The 12,256-nt window shown below is 39.4% G+C and overlaps 1 protein-coding gene across 8 annotated transcripts in view; it reads right to left on the reverse strand.

Annotated features, from left to right (window-relative positions):
• LOC127004632 (ATP-binding cassette sub-family C member 3-like) overlaps positions 1-12,256 on the reverse strand; it is a 32,833-nt gene that overhangs the window by 13,075 nt on the left and 7,502 nt on the right. For 2 of the 8 annotated variants that reach the window (XM_050872667.1, XM_050872666.1), the window contains exons 8-16: positions 9,782-9,965; positions 8,812-8,980; positions 6,090-6,241; positions 5,733-5,870; positions 4,152-4,298; positions 3,338-3,484; positions 2,042-2,126; positions 269-471; positions 5-181 (exon numbers count right to left, since the gene is read on the reverse strand). In XM_050872667.1, the coding sequence (XP_050728624.1) occupies positions 5-181; positions 269-471; positions 2,042-2,126; positions 3,338-3,484; positions 4,152-4,298; positions 5,733-5,870; positions 6,090-6,241; positions 8,812-8,980; positions 9,782-9,965 (1,402 nt within the window). Of the gene's footprint in view, positions 1-4; positions 182-268; positions 472-2,041; positions 2,127-3,337; positions 3,485-4,151; positions 4,299-4,784; positions 5,646-5,732; positions 5,871-6,089; positions 6,242-8,811; positions 8,981-9,781; positions 9,966-12,256 lie in introns of those variants that run through there. The other 6 variants (XM_050872669.1, XM_050872668.1, XM_050872674.1 and 3 more) reach the window with 4 other exon arrangements.

The raw sequence follows: 12,256 nt of genomic DNA on the forward strand, positions 1-12,256 counted from the left end.
TCACCTTTTCTCCTATTTCTGTTTGATCTCCTCCAGGTAGCATTTCAAGATCAGGAGCAAGAGCACAGGTTTGTATGGAGACATTGTAACGATCCTTATCCATGGCTTGGTTGAAGAGGATGTTGTTTTCCACTGTGGCGTTTTGAATCCATGCTTGCTGGGCAACATATGCTATACTCCCCTGTAATGATACAGAGTATGAGCAACACCTGTCACTAATTTGAGCATAATTTTTATACTGATTAGTACTAAGCACACTGGTTCTCACCGTAACATTCAGTGTGCCACTCTGCTTCTCCATCTCCCCAAGGATGGCTGAACAGAGGGAAGACTTTCCAGCCCCAACAGTGCCCACCACAGCCACCAGGGAGCCCTTCTCTACTGTCAGATTCAAATTTTGGAGAATTGGTTTTCCATCCTCCTCTTCATGACCCCAAGCATAGGTTCCATTCTTGATCACAACAGGATGCTCTATGAAGAAAAATTACATGCATTTAAGATACTGTATGAACCTGAGCTCGAAGTCACACTGTTATCCTGTGTGTAATTCACAAACTTTGAATGAAGGATTTAGCTGTACAGAATATGGTGCACTGTGAACACAGAATAGGCCATGCATTCATAAAGGGTGTTCTGAAATTTGGTACATATGAGAAAGTTGACTCCATTCCCATTGTTTTCTGCTCTGAGCACTCTCGTCTTGCGGCGAACAATGGGAACCTGAGCTCATGCCTTCGACTTTTACAAACAGGATGGTTGTACACCAAGTCAGCGCTCGTAAACCAAGGCATTTATAGTTAATTTTTTGCTCGTAAATCAAAACACTTATAAAGTATGGCACTTGTAAACTGAGGTATTACCATATATACAGTCAAGTCACGTATGACGCGGATTCGTAAGGCGTGGTTTCCTATGACGCGGTATGGTTTCAGAACCGTACGCGGGTGAAACCATCTATGACATGGTTCGTGGTCTCCCCTGTGGTAAGTTTGAGAGAGCAACTTGGGCTGCCCAGACCGCCCCGGGTCCTTTCAAATGCATGACGCTGCAGCCCAAGTTCAGGAAGATCAGCGGACACCATTTTGCTGCCAGAACAGCTAATAAACGTCCTCAGGAAGATCAGTGGACGCCATTTTGCTGCCAGAAGAGCAAGTAAATGTCCTCAGGAAGATCAGCGGACGCCATTTTGCTGCCAGTGAGATGCCGATACCATAGTAACGACGAGGCTTAACTGAGAAGCGCACAAAAGCATTTGATAGAGGGGTACGGATGGTCTGGGCACCCGGGGCGGCCCGAGTCGCTCTCTCAAAAGCACCCCTCGGCTGCGTTTAAGAGAATGACTCAGGCCGCATGGACTGATCAGTGTGCTCTCAAACGCATGACTCCGCAGCACGAGTTGCCAATTCGGGCCCCTCGCTGCATCTCAGTTTGGAGAGGTGGAGCGCCTCCATGCTGTAATGACGTCATCAACAAATATGGCGGACCAAACAAACACATATAAGTGCTTCCATTGAATTTCACCTCTCTGTGCCACAATAACCACTGCAGCTTCCTTTTCATCATCTGTTGCAAGGAGCTCGTCGGCCAGAACAGCTAGTGATGCATGTTTAAATGTCATCAAGAAGATCAGCGGACGCCATTTTGTTGCCAGAACAGCTAGAGAGAGAGCAGCGGATGCCATTTTCCTGCCAGTGAGATGTCATTACCATAGCAATGACGGCAGATAATGCCTATCGGTGCACTCGGGCTAGAAAGAACAAAAACAAAAAAAAAAAAAAAAAAAAAAAAAAAGTGTGGGTGGGGCAAAATGGCAAGGGTTAGAACCAAATTGTATTTTCTCCATAGGTTTAGTTATTCCTATGACATGGTTTCCTACGACACGGCCGTTGCTCAGAACCAATTAACCGCGCCATACGCGACTTGACTGTATATATATATATATATATATATATATATATATATATATATATATATATATATATATATATATATATATATATATATATATATATATATATATACAACACACAGGTATGCTCACCTTCCTGGCTGTCATGCGAGACACAGTTTGGATCCAGTTCATCTGAATTCAGGAATCTGTTTAGTCTTTTGAGGGAGACATTTGCCTGGGAAGAAGGTAAAGCATATTAGGATTTTTTTTGTACCTACATGACTATAATTAACTTTCAAACATAATTACATAATGAAAACTTTTGGATGATGTATTCTTAAAAAATACATATGGTTTACTTACACTGAAAAACTTAAAACCATTTTACTATTATTACTTTAGTAAATGACTGAACAGTACTCCATTTTACAAGCAACATTACCTACTCTCCAAAATATAATTAGTGATATTCAAAGAAGTAAAATGAAAATAAAATAATCTATTAATAATAATAATAATAATTAAATTTTACTAATATCATTGTAATTATTATTATTTTCATCATTATTATTATCATTTTTTATTATCATTATTATTATTTATATTTTTTAAATATTGTTATTATTGTCAATCTAGTTATATTATTAATAATAACAGCAATAATAATAATGATTATAAAATTATTAACTATAATATTAGAAATAGTAACAATAATAATAATTATAATAATAATAATAAAGACAATGTTCAATCATGCAAAAAATGGCTTGCTCATCAACAGGCTTGTTAAATTGCAAAGGACTACACACAGCAAGCAACAAGGCCACTGATCTCCATCACCCAAGGAGCCCACATGCAGCTTAGTATATTCCCCCAAATTTACCTTACCTTTAATCAACAATTATCCAGACCTCATGGACTAATTATACAATCATAATCCAAAATCAGTATCATCAAATTCATATTAACGAAAATGACAAATTGCATGAATAGGCCCACATCACATCATGCATCCCCCAAAACAACCACACAATGCAAAACACAGCAAAAAAAATAAAGGGGAGGGATTTTCTGGAACTCTTAGTTCAGTGGCTGTTCCATCATACAAAATGAATACCACAAAAAAAAAAAAAAAAAAAAAAAAAAATGCAACCTGGGTTTCTATCACAAACTAAACATAAGCCAAAACCAGTACACTAAGCAGGAGCCCAAACTTAACATCACAAGAAAAAGCCATGTGGAATAGAGGAAAACCCTGCCAAAGGCAGGAATAGCCAGTCACTCCCTCTGATGGCATGCATGGGTTATACAATTTACCTATGTTAGGTGACAATCTAAATATGCAGAATGTGCCACATGAGCAGCATGTAGTATCAGGTTGGTGAAGGTGTGGTATTTTGTGAGGCTAGAGTAATGTCAGAGGCAGAATTGTTATGTAAGGTTTACCTGAACCAAGCTGGAGATTATCATGGGCATCATTGTGATGGGGAATTGGAGTAGATTAAACAAAGAGATAGATACAAAAGCTGTTTTTGCATCCAAGATATTTTCAGGTGATACAGTGAGATATGCTCCAAATGATACCAGGGCTACCTGTTGAAGGAGAGTATATGTAAGTGTCTCTGTTTTTCTGCTGTAATCTCACCCGTAGCTGAGATGTGCCTTGTCTGAACATAGTTAGTTACTGTGTAGGGGCTCACAAGAGATAACACATTCCAAAGTATAGTTACTATGTACATGTGAAAATAAAACTTTAGGCTCCTGTGGACTGGTTGCCATACCATTAACAGTGTGCTTAGGTAGTCTTTCTCCAGTTTGACAGGAAAAAAAATTGCCACATATGTTTGTTCAAATTCTCGCATTGACATATCTTTGATAGTATAACAATTCACATACTTATAATGGCATCTCAGATATAGTCATGTATTTTTCTATACCTATTGATCTTATAAGATCAATGTTATTTTTCTGCTGGTTCGGTGCTGCATTTTTAAGCATTTCTGAGAATGTTGTCAAGTGCTATAGGAAAGGAAAAATATGAGGTGGATCATATTTGATGAACTTATTTTAATGCAACTGTTGAAGTGCTCAAGTGGGCTTGTTTGCATGTAATGCTATTGCTGGGCAGTTTTGCAGGCTAAGAATCTATTCCTAGAGGTAAATTAAAAATGGCAATAAGATATTTACAAGAAAGGAGATAGAACACCATGCTTGCTGTGCTCCTCCCCAACCCTTGCAAACAAATCACTCAGGGCTTCACCTGGATTGTATAAGCCAAAATAATGGGTGTCAACCCCAGTGGCATACGTAGAATATTTAACAATGCAATAGACACAAATATTTTCTGAGTAGTCAATGTGGCGTGGCTGTTAACAAACACGTAGGTTGTGAGACAAGCAAATACCACCTGGAATAAGCAAAAAATCAATATTAGATGTACATCATTTTTAAATAACTAAGAGGAATCTACTAATCAATACATAAACCATTAACATAAACATTACATTAGGCAAAATCACTCCCACAACTTGAGATATACCTCCATGTATAAACAAAATATTTACACTCAAATGCCCCCCTCCCTTTTTTTTTTTACAAGAAGGCAAGGCAATAGTTGCAGTAAGAGAAAGAAAATAACTTTGGCTTTAATGAAAATTAAGCAAATGAAAATGCGTTGAATAAATAACACTTTCCTGGGGACAAACACAATGATAATCCATACAATCAGCTAAAAAGTCCACGAAAGAATACCACACAAGCATAGATAGCTTTGTCTACACAGATCAAGAGGCCATTATTATGATGGGACGAAAAAATACCCACACTTACAAAAACGAATGACACTTTGCAGCATCAGCAGGGTAACTGATAGCATCAAACTGCAAGGCAATACCTGCACTGATGCCACGATAAGGAAAGGTAACATCATCATGGGCATGCGCAGAATGTTCAGGAGAGATACCGAGGTAAAGATGATCTCTGCAGTGAGGATGTTCGTTGGGCTTGACAATACAAATGTAGCAAACATGACTAAGTTAACCTGTTTCATAAGAGAAATGGAAAGAAATGGAAAACGAAGAGAGAAGGGGAGAAGATAGTTAGTTCAGTATTTGTTCTGTTATTCCCCTAAATCACTGAGATTCTGGGTCCCTTAAGAATAACACATAAAGTATTGGCAATGCAATTTCTCCATATATGCCTTTTTATTTATCTCTCTATCTATATCTCTGATGCCCTGCCCCCTCATAGAAACTTCCCCTTGGCCTTGACCTTGGCAGAAGTGCCTTCATTTTTTTCCTGTTCTGACACTTCCTTTCAGCACATTCAATACCTTGCCTGCCAACCTCCTCTCATCCATTCTATTGATTCATTTCACTGGTAGTCTTCTGACACCCTCTCCGTTAACCCTCCCATATACACTCTTTATAAAATCATCCTCATTCATACTCAGCACATATTGCCCTGTGTCACAGGATAGTAGCTTCTGAGCCACCACAGGCTCAAGGGCCAATTTGATGGGATGAGCCAAGAGGTCATACATAGCTTACTGTGTGTCCCCCAACTTTATGTCTATCTTACCCTTTTCCATCTCACACACACACACACCTTATATGCTGGAAAATTTGGTATGTTTAACCCTTCCAAACCTCAAAAGTTTCTCTCGGGAGATCCCCCAGAATGCAAAAGTCATTGGAAAATACACTTTAAAACTGAGAAAAGTCATAAAAGATGTTTTATAGAAAATTTTCTGGCACACCCTGCTATAATTAAAAAATTATATGACGCCAGCGGCAGCGTAGTCGTTAAGGGGTTGACTTTGGGAAAAAGGTCTAAAACTGACCAAAAATGGGGTGCAGGTCCAAATGAAGGAGGTGCCAGCATTAAGATAAGCAGCTTTCTTCAACACCTTAACCTCCTTGTTTCTGATGTCCAACACTTGATCCTCAAATGAGGGTTCCCAAGCATACAGCTTCAGCACCTGCAAGCCAATGAATTATCAATCATCAAGAAATTATTTCACAGCAAATACTTACAAATAACAAGCAGTGTATATATGATTAAGAGTCCATTATGCATTAAAAGAAAAGTAAATAAATAGATGAACTGAGGTATACATGTTGCATAAGACCCTATTGATTGATTGACACATACTATAAGTAAAGTACTAATACAAAAAGCAACCAGTTGCCAAACTCACCTTGATGCCATTTAGGATTTCATTCATAAGCTTAACACGCTTGTCCTTCATTTTCATCTGACTGATTTGGAGAATCTTGGTCTTATTGGCAATAAAACCATTAACAGGAATTAGGATCACCATCACAGCAACCCCAGCCAACACAGATGGACCTGAAGACAAGAAGCCAATGGAGATTAATATTATTATAATCAAAGTTCATGATTATTGCACATGCCATATGAATAATAAAATTTTGGAATTTACTAATACAGAAATACTACTACTTTACTGGTGGTCTATAAACCACACATTAAAGATAGAGATTCCACTGAAACTGGAGTTGTGCAATGAGAGTAGAGAGAGCTTCCCATGTATTGATGGCTCTCATTCCTTCAGTAGGAAGTTTCAGACACTTCAGGATTATGCACTTAGGACCCTTAACCCGTAAACTGCGCCAGACATTTCAAGATGCTATGAGTTAGACTGTGCCAGACATCTTAACCCCTTCGCGCCGGATGTTCAAAAAGCCCGCCTGGCTGATATACGGCGTGCTCGGCCGCGCACAGTGGCGCGCCGGAAACCTGAGCCAGCATGTATCTGCTTGTCACCTCCGTATATTATGCTGCTAATTTTCAGTCAACATGTCACGGTCACGTCGAAAGGCAAGGAGTGGTGGTGTTGGCACCTTGGTGTCTGAGAGAGAGAGAGAGAGAGAGAGGTGGGCGAGACGTGATGGTGTCGGCGCCTCGGTGTCTGAGAGAGAGAGAGAGAGAGAGAGACAGCCAATGAGACTTCCTAATTTTAGACACAAGGCGGGAAAAAGGCGGTGCATACTGTAGCTCATTTTTTGTGATTGGTGGGAACAAGGATGGTGGGAGGAGCAATAGGATTTCAAGGACAGCATACGGCGTCTTTACGTACTTAGTAACCAACACAAAGTACGGGACAACTCAATAGAAGAAGAAACAGAATAGAAATATGACGCCTACGTAGGTGTCATCGTATATGCTACTGGGGCTTCATGACACCTACGTAGGCGTCATCGTATTGAAAGGGTTAAGATGACACATGTTCCAAGGTGAATATTTATATTTCCCGTGATGCCAAAGTATATTCCAATGAACCTCATGTGGCAACATCATCCCTCTTTCGCACCATGTAGTCACCATCATCATATTAGTTGCTCTTTAGCAGCCATGGAGAGTAGAATTATGTTATCTACTGATGCCAACCACTCTCATATAGCTTCTGCGGTCGTGAATGAGGGGGAGGCATGGGAGGGGGTAAAAATAAAGTATTGGTAAAGAGAAAGATTGTAGTAGACAAATTTGAAAGAGACAGCGATTCAGATTGCATTTAACCATCAGATTCAGCTGGTCTGAGGAAGCGTGGCAAGCGTGAGCATGCTTCTGGTGCTCAAGGTCACAGACACGCTGCCTCTCCAACAGTGCAGAAAGTTACTAGCTAGCCTAGTCACTCACTGACACCATCATCACTGTCCGATGATTCAGAGTGGCAGAAAGATGAGGAAAACGACAGTGGGGGTATAAGAGAAGACTCAGCTAATGATCTGAGTGAGGGAGGGGTGTCAGCTGGTGTGGGAGAGGAGGGGGAGGCAGAGGGAGAACAGGAGCCTCAGAGACGCGAGACAACGCGTACTCCATTTGTCTGGTCTGATGGATCAGATTTTGTGCCAGACATTCATAACTTTGACAAGAATATTGCTGGTGTGACTAATGACTGGCCTCTTGATAATGATGTGCAAGAGGTTGATTATCGAAATTGACAAAGTGATGTTTCCTGTGATATATTTTGTCTGTTGTAACTGGAATGAATAATTAGTGGCAAGAGAATGTTCAGATGTGACTGTGCCGTGTGTCATCTTCCCTCTGCCACCGTCCTATCTACCCCATCACTACCAGCGCTCCTATCTACCCCGTCACTACCAGCGCTCCCAAGGTCGCCTCATATCCGCAACCTTTATCCCACCATCATTGTCACATGAAGTGAATTATTATTATTATTTTATTTATTTATTTTTTTTTTTTGCACTATTTGGTGCTCAACATGTCTCTCTTGGGTGTTGTAATACTAAAAATTGTTTTCCACCAGGTTATTGTTTTGCCATTTACTGCGCACCCAGGAGCTATTCCCGAGTCTTAATTGCGCAGTTTATGGGTTAAATAAAGCTGGGAAAACCAAATTCTGAATCAACTTTTTTCTTATGTATTTCCTCTTTTTTATTTACACTTTCACAGGAGGTGTCAAGATACCTCTATGAACAAAAGTGATTATCCTCTCGAAACCTTTTTTGTATTCTTCTTGTGGAAGCAGTGTATTGTGGGCTTATATTTTATTATTTTGCTTCACCATTGGCCAGCCTTTCTTGCTTGAAAATAAAAGTAGTCATACCTTGGTTTAAAAGCTTAATTTGTTCCAGAATTTTGCTAGCACACCAAAAAACTTGTCTGCTCTGAGCACTCTCATCTTGACCTTGTGGTGAACAAAGGGAACCCACGCTCGAGTCTTTAACTTGTACAAACAGGATACTCGTACACCAAGTCAACTCTTGTAAAGCAAGGCATTTTTATTGATTTTTTTTTGCTCGTAAATCAAAACACTCATAATGTAAGGCACTCATAAACCGAGGTATTACTGTACTACACCTTGCAGCATTACTTGTGCATGGCCTAAAATGATCAGAGAAATAGTTTGCCCACTATAAGGACTTTTCACTTACCAAGATGTTGCCATAAGAAGTAGAGAGCCAGAGCAATTTGGAAAGGCGCTGACCAGAGCATGTTGATGTAAGCCATAAGATCCATGAAGCGCTGAGCATCCACGGACATCAAGTTGACAATCTCCCCAACAGTTGATTCCTTTTTGGCTGAGCTGGAGATAAGCAAGGCCTGTCCACAGAGTGGTTTTCATTATAATACTCAATACCATTAATAATCATATGAATTTTTTGTCTTAGCTTAAAAGGAGTGCTTAGTGTAAGGAAATAACTGGGTCAATGTACCACATCATAGCTCATCAAAACTGTTTCCACATAACATCGAAAATGAATGTTCAAGCACAAATATTACTCTTATTACAAGACCTGTTAAATTTGAAAGCATGTAAACAGAAATGTATTAAATAAGAACTTTTCATCATGACAACTGAAAATCACAAAGAAAAGTATTTTGGAATCATATGAAAATCATTAAAAAAAGACACTATTTTTTCCTAGTTGACCAGCATGTACAATAATCAAAGATCTTCCTTTCTTCATGATACATGCATAAATAAGAAAATTTTCAGGCCATTTATATTCCATACTGTATATTTGTAAAATATTGCTTAGAGGTTATCAAAGTGGGATGGATTTTAAAACTAAAGCTAAACTGCCATCAGAGAACTCTAGTGGCTGGCTGAAACAATGAGATTATTTATATTTCATCTGCCTAATATACAATCAATCTTTGTTATAGGTTATATTCCTTAAAATCCATATGAATAGTGATTTTACCTTATTAATAAATGTTTTTTCTACAAATCTTAATAATATAAAGGGGCAGCAGTACAAGTGCCACCTTCCCCTCAAAACAAGTTGGATGTAAGATCTTCCTTTACAATGTATTTCTGATGCCAAAAATAGTTTCCGGAAAAGTATACATGTACAAAAGATGCAATCAAACCAATACAAAACATGAAAGATGCCTCACCTTATTGTATACTGCAGATATTATGGCTGAGCGTATTCGAAGGCCAATCAGGTACATCCTTCTAAAATACTGCGATAAAAGCAATGACTGAAACTCGGAAGCCACCAGCAGCACTAGAGCATAGAAGTAACCATGCCACTGAGGCACATCCTCCCTCGTTGTTTCTGTAAACTCAATGAGTTTGCTGTGAAAGGGAAATAAATGGTAAGTATGAATGCTAGTTCTTCTACTAAAAGAATATTAGGCAATGAGTAGTTTCTGAGAAGATTTACATAGATTTACATAGAAAAGCAGACCACACAGACCCCATGGTCCAGACTAGGTGGTCTGTCCTTAAACCTAAGTGATTTTACATTAATCAGAAGGCTCCAAAATGATGCATTTCTACTCTAGTTGATATTATGTTGAAGGAAGTGACGGTCGAGCTTATTTTTGAAGGAGTCAATCGTGTTACACTGGACCACTGATGGTGGAAGCTTATTCCATTCTCGCACTACAACGTTGGTGAAGAAAAATTTGGTGCAGTCTGAATTTACTTGTCTACATCTGAGTTTTATGCAATTGTTCCTCGTGCGCAAAGTGTCATCGATCATAAACAATGTTGATCTGTCTACATTCGTGAAACCATTAAGTATTTTAAAACATTCAATCAATTTTCCTTGGAGGCGACATTTCTCAAGAGAGAACATGTTAAGGGTAGAAAGCCTTTCTTCGTAGGATTTGTTGCGCAAGGAAGGGATCATTTTCATTGCCCGACGCTGACCACCTTCTAATTTAGCAATATCCTTTGCATGGTGGGGAGACCAAAACTGTACCGCATATTCCAAGTGGGGTCTGACTAAACTATTGTAGAGCGGGAGTATTACATCTTTATTCTTGAATAAAAAGTTTCTTTTAATAAAGCCCAACATTCTGTTCGCTTTATTTGCTGCATCAATGCATTGCTGTGAGAATTTGAGGTTTGACGCGATTTTGATCCCCAAGTCCTTGACACATTGAACGCTTTTGAGTTTAACGCCGTGCATTTCGTAATCGAACTTCTTATTCCTCATTCCAACTTGAAGGACCTGGCACTTGTTTACGTTAAAGGGCATCTCCCATCTATCCGACCAAGCTGAAATTTTGTGCAAATCCTCTTGGAGGATTTGCCTGTCTTCGTCAGTGAGAACCGAGTTACCAATCTTTGTGTCGTCTGAAAATTTACTAATGCGGTTATTGAGTCCAACATCCACGTCGTTGATATAAATAATGAAGAGCACTGGGCCAAGAACCGAGCCCTGAGGGACGCCACTAGTGACCGGCACCCACTCTGAGTTAAATCCGTCAATCACTACTCTTTGTTGTCTGTTGCTCAACCAATTCGCGATCCATTGGTGTACTTGACCATCAATACCTATTTGCTTTAATTTGTAAAGTAATTTATGATGTGGGACTTTATCAAACGCTTTCTGGAAATCAAGATAGACTACGTCCAGTGATTTGGTTACGTCATAAACAGTGAGGAGGTCATTATAAAAGGTTAATAGGTTTGATAGGCAGGATCTTTTGTTTCGGAAGCCGTGTTGTGAGTCCCCAATTACTTGTAATTACCTGGTACTTTTTTGTCTCCTTTCTTACAAATCGGTGTCACGTTAGCCTTTTTCCAATCTGAAGGGACGATGCCTTGTCGCAAGGACATATTGAATACGGTTGTGAGGGAGGAGAGTATTTCGCTCATTGTTTCTTTCAGCAGAGTTGGATATACTTTGTCAGGTCCAGGACTTTTATTTGTTTTAAGTGATTTGAGGGCTTGCAACACCCTGAAGAATGTATAGGCTAACTGTGGCTATGTGTGAGGTAAGGCTAGAGCTTAGGGGAAGTTAGATGAGGTAAAGGAATTTAAATATCAGGGAAGATTTTATCTAAGTATGAAAACAAGGAGGGAGAAATGAGGAAAATGTGGCAAAGCAAAGGCAACACAAAGTCCACCAAGAGAATCACGAGAGGTAGAACTCTAGTCATGGATTTAAGGAGAGGAATGGTAAATAGCATACACTTGCCAACCTTGATCTATGGCTCTGAAGCATGGGCATAGAATGAGTCACAATAGAACGAGCATTTATGCATTAGAAAAAGTTACAGGAGAACATGTGATATAACAAGACAGGATGGCATAAGTAATGCAGAATAGTATGAAAGATGTGGGTAAATTGTAGCTCAGTGGGAGGTGTAAGAGTCAAATAGGAAGAAGAAAGGTAGGGAGAGCATTGGTAATGTAGAGTGATAGGGTTGAGGAATACATGAAGGTGAGAGGTGGAAGAGAGGAGTGAATGTTGTGAACAGGAAATAAAAGAACAGGGAGAACAGAAGACTGCTGCTGTAGCCAATCCCTCATGAGCCCCTCCCCTTTTAAAGAAGGCACTGTAGCTGTTTTCTCATCTCTGTTATGTTTAACATGTTCATATATATTGTAATGATGATGATGATGATAATGAT

The sequence above is a fragment of the Eriocheir sinensis genome, chromosome 28 (genome assembly GCF_024679095.1).
Source record: "Eriocheir sinensis breed Jianghai 21 chromosome 28, ASM2467909v1, whole genome shotgun sequence".
NCBI classification, from domain to species: Eukaryota; Metazoa; Arthropoda; class Malacostraca; order Decapoda; family Varunidae; genus Eriocheir; species Eriocheir sinensis.